The sequence below is a fragment of the Convolutriloba macropyga genome, chromosome 4 (assembly GCF_964194025.1).
Source record: "Convolutriloba macropyga chromosome 4, txConMacr16.3, whole genome shotgun sequence".
Taxonomy (NCBI): Eukaryota; Metazoa; Xenacoelomorpha; order Acoela; family Convolutidae; genus Convolutriloba; species Convolutriloba macropyga.
In genome coordinates, this window is record NC_134471.1 from 41,903,487 (window position 1) to 41,920,309 (window position 16,823).

Below are 16,823 nucleotides of genomic sequence, written 5' to 3' on the forward strand. Positions count from 1 at the left end.
TGGTCAATATGCATGAAATTTTCAGTAACTTGACGGATATCGGTAATTAAACTCAAATCTTTTTTGAGAAAAAAAGCAGGAAGAGCACAACTCTTCGTATTTAACTAGCTTAGCATAAAGTTCATTTTGTCAGCCAGTCCGATAGATTAACCAAAAGTAAATTTTCAATTCAAGGTATGAATCGAAAAGGAGTTAAAATTTCACTGAAAAAAAAAGCACCAAAAATTGTTGATGCGTGTGGGCTGACAAACCAATGCGAAATTTTTTCTGAAAAAAATGAACAACCCAGTGAAGTTCATATTCAGCGATCGGAAACTTTAAACTCAAAAATAAGAGCTCAGCTCTTTCGGTAAAAAAAAAGAGTTTCGCTCTTCAAGAGCAGCCAGCATAAAGTTCCTAAAACCCTCTTTCTTTCCCTCATACCCGCATATCCCATTTCATCAGTTCACTATATTGACCAACACATACCCCATTTTCTTGATATTAGTTCTAACAATAACGTGAACGATTCTCACCTCACAACTTTGGATTATTAGCGCTACCGATTTTGGAAAATATCATAAATTCGATTCTGATTGTATTTCAGAATTATTTCAAATTCGACAGAAAGTTAGAGAACGGAGTAAATTTTTCTTGACTGCTCAGCAGAGGCACAAGTTTAGGAATTAGGATCGAATGAAAGAAGTCTCCGTTATTTGGCTCATATATTTGATATTGGTATCACCTGCTGATAAATTGATACTATGTTTGTTCATGAAGAAGATGGTTGTTGGTATTGAATGTATCTAGTGAAAACTTGTTCACGCCGAAAAGATAAATTCGACTTATGCAGGCTTAAGTCGCACCAAATTAGGTGGTAACACAGGTTTTCCATATGCACGGACCTAGACAAAAAGCTATAAAAACGCCAAGATATTTCTGATTTACGCGACCATTACCGTTATCAATAAAAGATTAGTAGTATAAAAAGGGCTCACGCAGGTACCGATTCATCTCAACAAACTCAAATTTTAATCAAACCGAATTTCAAAAAAATCAAACCGAACTTCAGTCCCAGTCGATGATGGAAAGTGTCTCTGGTGGATACTTCTTTGAGTATAAAACATCAACCCGCCTTCTTCGAGTTGCGAGAGATGAATCGGAGAACGGGAGCAATATTGAGATAACGCTGTTTAAGTTCGCAAACGACGAACGATATCTGAACCAGTCAGTAGTGATACCTGAACACCACTTCTCAGAAATAATGGACTCTTGTACTCTCGAGTCTGATATACTGAGACTAATCTCCGAGGGTAAATTCAACACAGAAGGCCGAATCGTGATTAATTTCAATGTCTGCGAACGCATGAGGATGGACAGCAAAAACTGCGAAGTGATACGAGACATAAAGGGTAATATTTTATATATGTTCCAACTAATTAGGGTTTATTGTAGAATAGCAATCTGCTTATTAAAACTGTGCGGATTGGTAGAGGTGTTCTGATATGAATGTCTAGATATTTTGTTTCTATTTAGGGTAATATTTCATATATGTTCCAACTAATTAGGGTTTATTCTAGAATATCAATGTGCGTATTAAAACTGTATGCGGATGGGTAGAGGGGTTCTGATACATAAATGTCTAGACAATTTTGTTTCTATTTAGATACAGACAACACGTACTACAGATTTGCGGTCAAATACTTCGACCCGCAGGACATCATACTGAGTGTGTTCTTCTACCTTAAGAAGTTCAGCCTCAAAGGTGATATGTGGGCATTGCAATACACAGCCATTCATCTACGTGAATTTACAGCCCTGATGCTTCACCATAGAAACTATATGAGGGCTAAGCGAGAGAAAATCAATAAGCTTTTGATCCCGATTGCCGAAGTCAAACCAATGAAAAGAATGCGGGAGACTGAAAGCGAAAATAACCCCCCCGAGGTTGTTGATTTAGCCTCAGAGGATGATATGCCTCTGATAAACTTTAGAGACTCAAGAGAATAATTTTGAAATTATCATTCGCAAAACAATAACATTAAATTTGATTATTAAAAGCATTGTTGTATTGTTCCTTGTATTTAATAATCATAGCTGTCTTCTTGCTACAAATTGTTCTTAATTAGAAATCTTGTTTGAAAGCTGTACTATTGTATGCGCGAAGGAGAACGGTTAAGATTTTCGCATTTAAATTGTAGCATTTCTTAGTCTTTGAGTCTACACTAGATAAAAGGCGGCAAAGATAGAGATACCAAAACGTGCAGCAATAAATGAGTTTTAGCTTTTATCTAAAACAACAGTTTTTGATTCAAAATCAAATTTACCCAGAAGCGGTTTGGTAAATTGAGCACACAAGACAGAAGCAAAAAGGACCAAAAGCAAATTAGTCAATTTGCGATATGTCAAACACAAAGATAAAGCAGTAAATAATGGGCCATAAAACGAACTTTGTATGAACTAACCTTGATGAAGTTCGGTATATGATTGCCAAAAACGTTTCAAAATGATGCTCCTGTAGTACGGTGGTTTAGGCTAAAAAACTATGAGAAACATATGAAAGCACTAAAAGATTGGGTTCGAGACTAATAAGTGGAGGGATCCTTTTTCTGTGCGGTAGACCACCCCATTTCTCACTACTCCTCGAAAAGAAGTTGCGTGAGAGCCATGATCCTGATTGCGGCAACAACGCTTTCTCCCTTCAATTTTCTTTACAGAGCAGAGTAGTAGAAGCTACATCATCGATTGCTTCTTGAATTATGTGACGAGTTAGCTGCGAAGTTGCTGCATCGACTCGCTCTCCCAACTTTTTGATGACATCAAAGGTCCTCACTTAACTTTTCTCCCCTGATCATTCCAACTACAGCCGATGAAGGAGATCTGGACTAGACATGGTAAGACAGACCCTAAGAAAGCTCTTTTTACAGCCTTAAGACACGAAGAGTTAGGGCTACTTACTTCTGAGCGCGAAGCAGACTTACCTTTATCTCTCAGACTAACCGACTCAGTGAAACATTGAAGAAATACTTCAATTATAACGGCGTATAATATAGTTACCACCGGAGTCAAGGTATTGAGGGTAAACATAGTGTATTCAACTATAACTACAACACTCACTGAAGTCAGCCGTACAAGCACTTTATATAAGAGAATAGGGTCTTCTCAGTCTCCTAGTTGGAGGTGTACATTCAGTATTTCATCTGCTACAATGGACTGTCTCCAACTCTCCGATTACTCAACAGTTGTACGTTGAAGCTACCAGAATCCTCTAAGGCCTGAAGGGCATCGTTAGCGGAAGAATTTTATTGATTAGAAAAAAACCAGTTTGCAATGCAAAAGAGCAAAATACCCATTTCACATTGTGAATTGTCCACGAAAGTCAAAATGTCTAACAATGAGAAAATTCCACCTATCTATTCTCGCAAACATGAGGCTACAAAATCTTAGTGAGCCCATTGCAGCCCCTATAGCTTCATGCCTTTAAAGCTGTGTCGGCTTATTCTGCTGTCAACAGTATAAATTTCCCTCGATGGAAGAGCACTTTCTCTTGCTGGAAACGAAAAAAAGACTCAGCTGCTATTTAATTTTATAATCAATAAATTGTATTTAATCTATTTCTAAAGCTAAAGGATTACAAATTTTTTAATTTTGCTTCATCGCCCGTTCACGTGCTTTGATGATTTAAGTTCAGACAAATACTGTTATTTAGTAGCTGCTCATGTTTTGCAGGTCGTAATTAACAGTGTACAGTCAAACTTGCTTAACATCTTATTACTGTTATTGTACTTGGCTCTCACAAAAAATTCTCCAAATTCAAGCCTCTAAATCACACTCTCTTACTTGCACAAAATAGTTGCTTACTTTGAGGCGTTGTTCAATATGAAGTATCTTTTTAATCATATTTCTTTGTTAGTTTGAAATTAAGGTTCATTAGAAGTCTGAACAATCAGCTCTATTTCTATTGTCACTAATAACCAGCTGAGTTTGAAGAAAGATTTCAAGCTAAGAACATATGTTCTAAAGTTTGAAGTAAGAGATCAAAAACAACCCAGAAACTACTTTGGATCTCAACTTTAGTTCACAGGATGCACAACTCACTTGGATGAGCGAGAATTCGACCATGTCGATTTCAATCTGATTGATCAGTTTGACGAAGTGGAACGTCAGGTCCATCAGCTCTCCATCTAGACCTACCTCTAGTCCCTCGTCCTTCGTCAATATCTTTGTCGAGGTGAATTTGATCTTGTTCTAAACAACAAGTTAACCCATATAGCCACCATGCTCAGGTTTCCAAGTTAACTTTGTTTCATTCGAACACTTCATAAAATCGGGGTTAGAAACTATACATCAACCTGACCCTTTCGTCGAGCTAATTTTAGCCGAAGAAGGCTTTTTGATTAAATCAATGAAATGAAAACTAACTCCAAAGAACAAAATCCATACCTATAAATTATATTTTTTACACCACTATAATGGCATCAATAACGTGAATGCTTAATCATACTTCTTATTTGGCAAAAAATACATATCCGCGAAATTCAAATGCTGTGAAAGGCTCTAAAAGCAATTAATGCCCGCTGGGCGCTACCTGTTTATCCCGTTTTTGAGGACGAAAAGTAAAATGGGTCAGACCAAAAAACGGTCAAGCGAAAAATCGCTTTAAAAAGGACCGACAGGACTAATAAAATTGCTGCAAACTTTGTTTGAGAGCAATTTAACACAATAGCGTAAAACTATGATTGACCACCATTAAATTAACAAAATTAACAAAAGAAAATTGAAATTTTTCACAGTGAATTCAGATGTTCCCCGAAACTTCAGTATATTAATCACCTTAAAGACTACCGAAGCCAGCTAAGGGCCCACCGAGTTTCACCTGTTCATCCCGTTTCAAAAGCTCAAAGTATTTGAAAAAGGTGTGAAAACATCTTGCAAAAAACATAGCAGGAAAACTCCTGAAATATAATCCGAAGAATTGAAATGATCCGATAAATATCTATTTTAAATTAACATAAAACAAAGCCAGTCAATAAAGTCCACGACCCTTAGTGAGCAAAAACTAACAAATCTAAAAACAATGAGAAAAGTTTCCTTTCCAAGGATAAACAATCACTGAAAACAACAACACAACTCATGTATCACATTAACATCGCACAAGAGAAGAAACACTGAAAACAGAATCTGTTCAAATACCAACTTCTTACTCGCCTTTAAAGATAATTCGAAACAAATCACCCTCATACCTACTCAATTTGTCGCTCTTCTTACTACTCGAGCGTGATTAAATTCCCACTCTATTTGACTTCTCGCTGATGTCAAAAAGCCGAAAAAATGAGAACATATCTTGAAAAAAGACAGCACACCACCAAATACATTGGATTGTAAATAAGGAGCGCTATAATAGCCTGTTGAGAACATGACGTCGGCTAATAAATAAACAGCGCCCAAATACAACTAAAAAAAACCATTGATGCGATAAAAACATTACAATCTGGGATAAAAAGGATACTAGTAGAAAATATCGGACTAACGACGCGCGAATTGCTCTCAAACAACAGGCAAGAGTTGATTCTCTTGTAGTCTGCTTCAGTCAAAGGCTCAATATATACTCTTAGATGGTGGCTTGAAAAAATGCCATTAGAGCGCATTTTAAACCACGGATTTACATTTTAAAAGGAAGCCCATTTCGGTGCGCTATCCATTACCGTTTTAGTAGCACACTTTCGCCAATTGAGGTCAAGCGATGGGGGTTGGGCTGGACGAGAGGGGGTTCAAAGTTCAAATAGCCAGTTGGAAGAGGATGGACGGGGGAGTGGTGGTGGTGGTGGTGGTGGGGGGGGGGGGGGGAGGAGGAGGGGAGGGTGTGACTGCGGGGGTTAAACGTTTCAGATTAGAAACCACCCTCCACGCCATGAAAATTGTCCATGAAATTGTCATAAAAAGTCGTAAGGCTCTAAGAGAGCTGCTCAGCCAATTAATACCCTCCAGGCTTCACTTGGTTATCCCGTTTTTGAGGACGAGAAGTTTCAGACAAAAAACATTGGTCAAGCAAAAAAATTGCATTTAAAAGACTACAGGGCTAATATGATTGCTACAAACTGCATTTGAGAGCAATTAAAAAGCAGAGTGCCCAAATGATTTCCATTGAGAGCCTAACGGCGGCTTTTAATAATGACAATAGAATTAGAGATGCAGTTTGTTTACACACCTCCAGGGGACATGATCTCCACGCGAGTCTGAACACAATGATATCGAGGAAACACTTCTTGAGGATAGTCATTTGGTCCACAGTGGAGATGCCCGTGAATCCAGGCACATTCCTGGCCCAATGCACCACATCCCTCAGCTCCTCATAGGCAGATAGGAACATGGCAGCCATTCCAGGCTTCACTGAGTCTGGCATACTCTCAGGAGCGACTGAAATCACGATACACCGTTATTAATGAATTATGCTGGGATGGCAAATGTGCTTAAGACCATTATGATTCTGTATTATTAAAGTAAAATTAAAATTGATTACTTTTGTTTCGCTTGTTTTGTTGCTATGAAAAAGGTTCTCGAGAACTCGACTACTTCCGTCAGGTTTTTGAGATGATTATGATTGTGTTTTGACTGCTTTTCTTCTCGAAATCGAGCAAAAAGTCAACATGTCCTTGACAACCGTACTAACAATTTCCACTGCAACTTCAAAAAATTTACTTCCTTATTGACCGAAAAATTTTTATGCAAAAATGATGTTAATTCTATTGGTCAAGCCGCCTGAAACGTATCCACCCCCCCCCCCATAATTATTTTGAAAGATGAAAGGAAAAGACTTATAGGGATAAGCGGTTGGAATAAAAGGCTCCACCAAATCCAAAAATTTTCTTCAGATCTGACTTACTGCTTCCATAGCAGTTTCGGTGAGCCCTACACTTGAAGACTATGGAATAAAAACCTCAGGCTTCATATGGTTATCCCGTCTCTTTATACGAAAAGTCAAATAGGCCAGATAATGGACGTCAGACGAAAATGCATAAATAAGAATAACAGGACTTCAATCTCAATCTTAAAGGTTCTGTGTTCTTTATACCTACCTAGTAAACAAGGATTGAGTCAGGTTTCATCAGCCTGAAAAAATGATAAGCTCCTAAGTAGCACTAAGGTTCATTACAGGTACTTATACCCTTAAAAGATAGGTCTAGCGATTACAAAAAGTACGTGGAAATTCTAAAAGAGAACAGGAAGTTTAACTCTAAACAACAGCAAAATCGGAATTTTGCCAAGGGAACAACTAAGTTAACCTGTAAGACCGGTTACTAGAGTCATTAACTCAGAAACATCAAATACGAAAATAAGCACTTTACACTACTTGAGTTAGCACTTACGAAGAACAGCCGAAAATTAACATAGCCTGCAGATTGCAGAATAGTTGGAAAATAGACATGCGTTTCGTAGAATACAGATAAAACAGATGCAGAAATGAGTTTACGCATTTATCGACTCACGCCAAAAAAAAAATTATGAAATACTGGGGAAGCATTTCATGCCGAAGAATTCTTCCTATAATTGACATTAATTATGCGTCTGAGGTTCACTGACCTTGAGTAATTAAATAAAACTTAATTTTAGAAGTCCAAAAGTGATTTTGACGAGTGACGTGAGTCGCGTATGATCATAATCTAGTCAGACAAATGCCCTGAAAACTCTCTTCAGTTACCTACGTTGATAAATGACGTCACACGTACAGATGCCGTTATGGAGACGAAGAAGTCATTCTCAAAATTTGACTGTGTGGACAAATGTAAAACATAAAATAAGCGTCAGCCGGCAAACAAAACAGAGCAAGACCAGTCCTGAATTACAAATCAAAGGATTCAACAAACTAAGACCTGGCAATGATCCGCAATAGAAGAACAACCTTTGATAAACATAGCAGGCAGATTGCCGGAAAATAGCCGCCGTTGACGCACATTGGGATTGAAACAGAAATCTAAAAAAATTCTGCATATTCCGTTAGATTATAAAAAAACACTTAATACAGCTTCTAAACTGAAAGCTATTAAGCTTAATACCAATGCCAGCTAGCAATCGCTTAAATGATTTTTGACAACCTAATGCACTATGACTTAATTACCGCGCTTTATAAGTTTATCGTTTCTTTTGATTTTGCTCTTTTGACTGTGACCGTCTTCACCGCATTACGTAATTGAATACGTGAAAAAAGTTAACATCCACTTAGTTGAAACAGTGAGTGAAGTAAGTCAGAAGTCAAGCGTGAAAACTCTTATGTAAAACGAAAAACGTGATCAAAAGGTAAAGCAAAATCAAATATATAGCAGGACAAGTCCTGAACTACAAAGAATTTTCATCAACTAAACAAAAAATTAGACTTCGAACGGACTATGACTTGATTGGGAAAACCATATAGAGAAAATCGAAAAGAATCGAAAAAAGAGTAAAAATCGAAGCAAGAAACCCACTAAAAAGAAAGCAAATTTTTGTTCACACGCCGTTTTCTCACTTTACTTAAAAATAAGAATGAAACAGTTCACGCCGCAAAACCACTCGTTTTTTCGCTCCTCTTCCTGTTTCGGCGTGACGAAACACATCGCTTCAATTTGACTTCAAAATTCATACAAATATGAGCAGATCTTAAAAAAACATGGCCGGAAGAATTCGAAGTATGACAATGACCAATCTCACTGATCTATGCAAGTTCTACAAGATTAAACTCAGCTTTTGGAAACAACAAGAGGAGAAAATTGTGGAAACTACCTGACAAAAAATTCAATTTTAGTTGCGACTTCAAAAAACTATTGAGAACTATTTTTTATACAGATAGTTAGAACAAAATATTACTAATTGACAAACAACCCCAAAATGAGTTCAGAGAAAAGCAATGAAAGGCAACGGGGATGACGATGGACAGCCGAAATATATTCTCCATGAAACTCTTATAATATTTATACTAAATGCTAAAAGGAGACTTACAACTATATTTCAGGAACATTGTTTATAGATCTCTGGATTATCAGGTATCCACCCAATATGTGAAGGTGAAGTATTAAATAGCAATTAAAACATGAAACAAAGAAATATGAATATGAAGAAAAATGTTTAATTTAGTTAAGTGAAGTGCCCTGTTCAGTTTTCAAATTTCTTCCCAACCATTAATCTGAGAAATTAATTTATAATTTCTGCTATATCAGTCACTCATCCGAAACACAGGAGACAAATACTATGCAACCATAAATGCTCTTCTCGTCGAAGAAAAAATACTGCGCCCAAATACAATCCAAATTCTTTGAATTCTAAAAAAAGGCCGCTATAATAGCAGGTTGAGAACATGAGGGCTGCTATTGAACATGCGGACCAATTGTAGATCATTGTTTCAGAAGGCCTGATAATCTATGGCAAAAATCTAGTTCAAACATCAAATTTGCTCTTGGAAACGTCCGGAGATCTAATAAAAAGCAACTAATTACGAGACATGACCGTCCAAACGAACAAAAACATGAATACATCACAACTTAGACAACATAGAAGCAAAACTTTCAAATGTGCATAAAGACATAACAATCAACCGGATGTATTCTGTCCTAGGATTGATCAACTATTGCAGATGCGATGAATAGATCTTATTATTGACCACACGACTCATAACTGAAAAACATAGCCGGCAGATTGCCGGAAACTAGCCGCGATAGACGTTTGGGGCCTTCCATGAATTGAAACAACTAGAGAGATTAGGTAGACAGATCGACCACCAGTCCTTTAATAGACCACTAGACTTTTTGGGTTAGCTTTGGACTGTCATTTTTATGAGACACATAAGCTCTATAAGGAGAAAGCCCTAATAGGGATTTTCAAAATTAGGATCTCTTCCGTTTGTGCCCCCCACAGCTTAGTGGGCGCATATTATTTGCACCCCTCACATGCACGTGCAACATTTTTTTACATAATGACTTAATATGTAATGGCACGTGCTCTGTAACTGGGGGGGGGGGCATAAAGTAATGGGGGCACAAACGGAGAAGATCCCAAAATTAATATTCAAAATCAAAAACTCAAGACTAATAATCAAGAATTAGGGCATATATGTTTGGCACTACTTAGATGCACACTATTGACCTTTAACAAGTAACTTCATGAAATTTAAAATTCCATAAAAGAGTTCAGAAGTCATTTTTTTGAGTGAGGTAAGTCATTGAAGTCAATTCCAAGAAGTCAGGGTAAGACGAAACAAATATCTGTTAGACGAAGTAAAAATAAAATTAGGAGCGCTATAATAGCCGCCTGGAATTGAGGACGCGGCTATTAAAAACACAGATTACTGTTCCCAAATAAAATGCGGCAACATCGTAGCGCGCGATTGAGTTAACATACACTAAGATGATTAGAAATTGCTCCAATTTAAGATTCACGCAAAAATTCAGGCGAAAAAGGAATGAAAGTCGATCAGAAGAAAATCTCCGGTAAAGACATGAGGAGGAGGTGCATAGTTGGTATCAGCTCTGAATAAATCTCAGTAATCCCGGGTCTGAAAATACGCACTTTCTGGCATGGCGCAGGGTATCTTCTTCGGCTCAATCTGCGTCAACTTTTCTGTCAAAATGACATCCTCCTCTCGTAGCAATAAGAACAGTTCTGATGGAGTCTCTTGATGTTGAGGACTCCTCTACGCTTCCACCTGCCCGATAATTGTCGCTTCTTTGGTCGCAAAGCATCCTGTTATATATAATTCAAACTTAAGTTTAACTTGAACTAATTTAAAACCCATTCGGTTAAAACCGCGAGAGAGGTAAGTCAGGAGTCAAACGAAAAACTCTTAATTTCATAAAAAACGTGGTCAAAAAGTAAAGTGAATTAAAAATAGTAGCTTCAGAGAGGAGGATGGCTGCTATGAACAAGACTAAGAAACAGTACAACAAAAAGAACCGCAAAAATCGGCAAAAAAGACATCACTGATATGTTATCAACGGCCCGAAGACTAAGAAACAGTACAACAAAAAGAACCGCAAAAATCGGCAAAAAAGACATCACTGATATGTTATCAATTTCTGCTATATCAGTCACTCATCCGAAACACAGGAGACAAATACTATGCAACCATAAATGCTCTTCTCGTCGAAGAAAAAATACTGCGCCCAAATACAATCCAAATTCTTTGAATTCTAAAAAAAGGCCGCTATAATAGCAGGTTGAGAACATGAGGGCTGCTACTGAACATGCGGACCAATTGTAGATCATTGTTTCAGAAGGCCTGATAATCTATGGCAAAAATCTAGTTCAAACATCAAATTTGCTCTTGGAAACGTCCGGAGATCTAATAAAAAGCAACTAATTTCGAGACATGGCCGTCCAAACGAATAAAAACATGAATACATCACAACTTAGACAACATAGAAGAAAAACTTTCAAATGTGCATCAAGACATAACAATCAACCGGATGTATTCTGTCCTAGGATTGATCAACTATTGCAGATGCGATGAATAGATCTTATTATTGACCACACGACTCATAACTGAAAAACATAGCCGGCAGATTGCCGGAAACTAGCCGCGATAGACGTTTGGGGCCTTCCATGAATTGAAACAACTAGAGAGATTAGGTAGACAGATCGACCACCAGTCCTTTAATAGACCACTAGACTTTTTGGGTTAGCTTTGGACTGTCATTTTTATGAGACACATAAGCTCTATAAGGAGAAAGCCCTAATAGGGATTTTCAAAATTAGGATCTCTTCCGTTTGTGCCCCCCACAGCTTAGTGGGCGCATATTATTTGCACCCCTCACATGCACGTGCAACATTTTTTTTACATAATGACTTAATATGTAATGGCACGTGCTCTGTAACTGGGGGGGGGGCATAAAGTAATGGGGGCACAAACGGAGAAGATCCCAAAATTAATATTCAAAATCAAAAACTCAAGACTAATAATCAAGAATTAGGGCATATATGTTTGGCACTACTTAGATGCACACTATTGACCTTTAACAAGTAACTTCATGAAATTTAAAATTCCATAAAAGAGTTCAGAAGTCATTTTTTTTTGAGTGAGGTAAGTCATTGAAGTCAATTCCAAGAAGTCAGGGTAAGACGAAACAAATATCTGTTAGACGAAGTAAAAATAAATTTAGGAGCGCTATAATAGCCGCCTGGAATTGAGGACGCGGCTATTAAAAACACAGATTACTGTTCCCAAATAAAATGCGGCAACATCGTAGCGCGCGATTGAGTTAACATACACTAAGATGATTAGAAATTGCTCCAATTTAAGATTCACGCAAAAATTCAGGCGAAAAAGGAATGAAAGTCGATCAGAAGAAAATCTCCTGTAAAGACATGAGGAGGAGGTGCATAGTTGGTATCAGCTCTGAATAAATCTCAGTAATCCCGGGTCTGAAAATACGCACTTTCTGGCATGGCGCAGGGTATCTTCTTCGGCTCAATCTGCGTCAACTTTTCTGTCAAAATGACATCCTCCTCTCGTAGCAATAAGAACAGTTCTGATGGAGTCTCTTGATGTTGAGGACTCCTCTACGCTTCCACCTGCCCGATAATCGTCGCTTCTTTGGTCGCAAAGCATCCTGTTATATATAATTCAAACTTAAGTTTAACTTGAACTAATTTAAAACCCATTCGGTTAAAACCGCGAGAGAGGTAAGTCAGGAGTGAAACGAAAAACTCTTAATTTCATTAAAAACGTGGTCAAAAAGTAAAGTGAATTAAAAATAGTAGCTTCAGAGAGGAGGATGGCTGCTATGAACAAGACTAAGAAACAGTACAACAAAAAGAACCGCAAAAATCGGCAAAAAAGACATCACTGATATGTTATCAACGGCCCGTTGACGAATTCAAAAATTACAACTCCGCATTTTTAGAACACATGATTGAGCTTTCGCTTCCGTTAGTCGAACAATCAGGAGAGAAAACAACGGAAATAGTCAAATTGCAGCACCTGTATAAAATTCTCTATCAAAAACCAAAAATTTGTTCAAATACCAATTTCCTACTCAAATACCAATTTAAAGGTAATTGGGAAAAAAAGCATTTAACAGTCGCTTTTCAGTCCATTTCACTCCAGTGTGATTGAAATCCCCAATCTAAATTGATTTCATTGAAAAAATCGACAAATTGAACCGATCAAGAAAAGGACCCGGAACCAATACACACCAAATCCTTTGGCCTGTAAAAATAGAACAACATAGCTGGCAGATTGCCAGAAAATAGCCGCAATAGATTCGTAGATCGGCAGTCTAAAAAACCAGTAAAAGAGACAGACCAAAAAAATTCGTCTTTTCATTGAAGGCTGATCTGTTATATTTTGATTAAAAATCTGTATAAGTTATTACTGCCTCTATTAGCCGGTCTCAAATAACCTTTATTTAGAGTGACACACACCCAATTGACCTTATCTCTTTGAATTAAAGTAAATAAAAGTCAATTTCAAAGTGAGGAAGTCATTTTCGAGAGTGAGGTAAGTCAAGTGTGACCAAAAACTTAAAGCGCATGAACAAAAAAACTCGCTCCACTAAGAGCGAAAAATGACGTCACACATGCAATTCAGTTGAAATTGCATGAACGAATGAACAAAAAGTGGCTGTGACGTCATATGGTCGTAACAAAAATCATGACGACGAAATAAAAAACATAGCCGGAAGAATTCCGGAAGCGACTCGAATCACCAAAACTTCACAAAAAGCTGAAACCATTACCTTTTGTATTAAACCATTAACTCATTACCTCCCCGGGTCTGATCTAAAAATCGGTGAAATTTAAACCACTGTCACCAAGAGAAAGAAAATGCAGCAAAATTTTATTATTGAAAACGTTTGGTAACGTAAAAAAAGTCTGAAATTTTTAGGATGGTCGAACAGCTGATAGCCTGACAAAGCTGACAGGGCCATCAATTGCCCTCAGATAATTATTGATTCTAATCTCAAAAAGATCGCGAAAGCAAATGGAAGATAAAAACTTTTCAAAAAAGACAGGAAAGTCAAAATTATTCAAAAAAAGAGTGCTCAAACTTAAGAATCAGAGAACCACTACAATTAGATTTCTAATCACGGCAATTAAGACAAAATCAATACATGATTCTTCCTTGTTGTATATATGCTAGACAACTTGATTTCATACTAATTCAAAAATTAAATTAATCATAGAAAAACAAAAGCAACAGAATAATATTCAAAGGCAAAAAATCGTCTAAAAACAATACCAAGCCCGCAAGAAAATTGCAATGAATAGGAATACGTAGAAATGTTGGAAAATACTTTCTAGCAAACTCCCAGTACTGCTTTATTTTGAATTAAATCAATTGCAAACCGAAGAAACCAAGATCTAAGAAAAAGCTGAATTCATTCAATTTTTTAACAACTGAAAAAATCAATATAACGAATATAAAAGTAGGTGCCAGGACAAAACTAGAATGATACAAACGAGAATGTGAAGAATATGGACACAAAGTTAGGAACACCGTAACAAAAAGACCAATTCTTGATTTTTGAAAGTTAAAAATCAAATTTAAAAAAATCAAGAAAAACGAGTACATTTCATTGATCAGCATTCGAGACATAGAAAAGACAACGAGTCATTCGAGACAAAAATCCAATTTGCTCAAGAGAATAAAACAAGAAAAAGCAAAATTCAGACATGCGAAACATTGAAACATTTTGCAAAAATGTGGTCAAAAAATATTTAAGACTGCATTTATGAAAAAAATTTATCTGTTTTTTCAAAAACTTAACACCAAAAAATGATTGCATTTTTTTGAAACGAAATTAAAGTCCCTCATGTTCCCCAAAATACTATTTCTAGTAGTTAAAAGCAAAATACAAAAAAACTGAAAAAAATTGGCAAAAAAACTACGAAAATCGGATTAGCAAATGTACAATTTTATGAAACAAAATTACATCGAGGTAGAAAGAGGCATTGAGTATATGAATTATCAAAGGGAAGTTGCCATATTAACTGACATTTGACAAAAAACAGATAAAAGATAAAAAAAATGAAGAAATTAATAGAAAAAAAAGCCAAAAATTAACAAAAAAATCAAGAAATATGTGCCAATTTCGCATTTGAAACCCAATTTCAGGCTATGCAAAAATACTGTGCTATCAATTTCCGGGGTTTACATTTCAACATAGCATCGATTAAAAATTATTTATACAAAAACCAAATTACAAGCAAAAAACTAGGCCAGTTAGACGAAAAAACAGCTAAAAACGGTTATCTATATGTGACATTCAGTCAAAAACTACTTTTCAATGTCAAAAAGTCATTCACTAAACTCAGCGCATGATCAAAAAACTTCTCTCGCTCAGAAAAAATTAGTTCACACTGCAATTTTACTCGCTTTCGCTTTTAGGTCAAAACATCGTCTGAACGAATAGTACTTCCGGTTAAAAAAAAACCTTAAGAAAACCAATACTCCTCTTCGAGTCGTAAAAAACCAAGAGAAGGCCAATAATAGCCCCAGCTATCGCTGTGCGGCTATTAATAATCCGACTAACCATGGAAAAATTGCTCTGGAATCAAGGACGGGGCAATTTAATCCTTGCCATCGTCTTTCTTACAATCGATTTTGTTTCAACAACAATCTTTTTTTCGGAGAGAGAGAGAGAGCGCGCGCCACTGAAAGCACTCAAAAATGAAGAAAAGCGTGGAAAAAGTCCATTGAACAGTCACAAGCACACAGGTTCAAAATAATTACTTCTCATTTGGGAGCAATTAATCACCATTTATGCCCTTCTCATCGTAGAAAAAATATTGCGCCCCAATACAATTCAAATTCTTTAATTCTAAAAAAATAGGGCCGCTATAATAGCCGCTTAAGAACATAAGGGCTGCTATTAAACATGCGGAATCTATGGCAAAAAATCTTTCTCAGACATCAGAATTGCCTCTGATAACGCACGGAGCTTTAATAATAAGCATTTAATTACGCTACATGAGCGTACTCACAAAAAGCATGGATATATCAGAACGTAGATAGGACATAGAAGTAAAAAACTTTCAAATGTGCATAAAAAGACGCACATAGCAAAAAATCAGATGTATTCTGTGCTAGGATTTTTATTTATTACAGATGCGACGCATGGATCTTATTGAGCTCACGATCCATAATATGCGTCAACATAACGCAGCGCGCGATTGAGTTCAACTTCACTACGACGATTAAGAACTGCTACAATTTAGATTCACGCAAAAAGTCAGGCGAGAGAAGGAATCAGAATAAAAGCTCCGTGAGAAACATGAGGAGGAGCATAATTGCTATCAGCTCTGAATAAAGCTCTCAAGTCATCCCGGGTCTAAAAATACGCACTTTCTGGCATGTCGCAGGGTATCTTGTTCGGCTCAATCTGCGTCAACTTTTCTGTCAAAATGACATCCTCCTCTCGTAGCAATGAGAACAGTTCAGAGGGAGTCTCTTGTTGTTGAGGAGATGCCTCTACACTCCCACCTACACTTGTCTGACTGCCAGAGCTACCCGATAATCGTCGCTTCTTGGGACCTAAAGCATCCTGTTATATATCGTTCATACTTAAGTTAAACTAAGTGTTGTTAAAAGTAAGAATAAAAAGATTTTAAATTGTGTTGTTGAAAGCTTATTTTAGTCTGATGGCGAGCGGTGATGTTATATACTATATACTTCGGAGCGTGAACCCACAGTAAAAAATTGTTCTTCTTTAAGACAAATTTTGGGACAAGTTTTCGATAAACATAAATATCCGTGTACATTTACAGTTTTCGATAAATTCAAATATAGAGAACATCAAACATTTCACAGATCAACGGCATTAAATAGTTATATTTAAGTTGAAAATGACTATATACATTTGGCTATGAAGGCGTTA

General features: G+C 36.8%; 1 protein-coding gene across 1 annotated transcript in view; it reads right to left on the minus strand.

The window, feature by feature from the left end:
• The window catches only part of LOC142337685 (retinoic acid receptor gamma-like), a 497,928-nt gene that overhangs the window by 23,450 nt on the left and 457,655 nt on the right, over nucleotides 1-16,823 (minus strand). Inside the window, exons 4-6 of the mRNA XM_075387124.1 lie at nucleotides 16,292-16,480; nucleotides 6,188-6,396; nucleotides 4,078-4,227 (exon numbers count right to left, since the gene is read on the minus strand). Of these exons, the coding sequence (XP_075243239.1) occupies nucleotides 4,078-4,227; nucleotides 6,188-6,396; nucleotides 16,292-16,480 (548 nt within the window). The remainder of the gene's footprint in view (nucleotides 1-4,077; nucleotides 4,228-6,187; nucleotides 6,397-16,291; nucleotides 16,481-16,823) is intronic.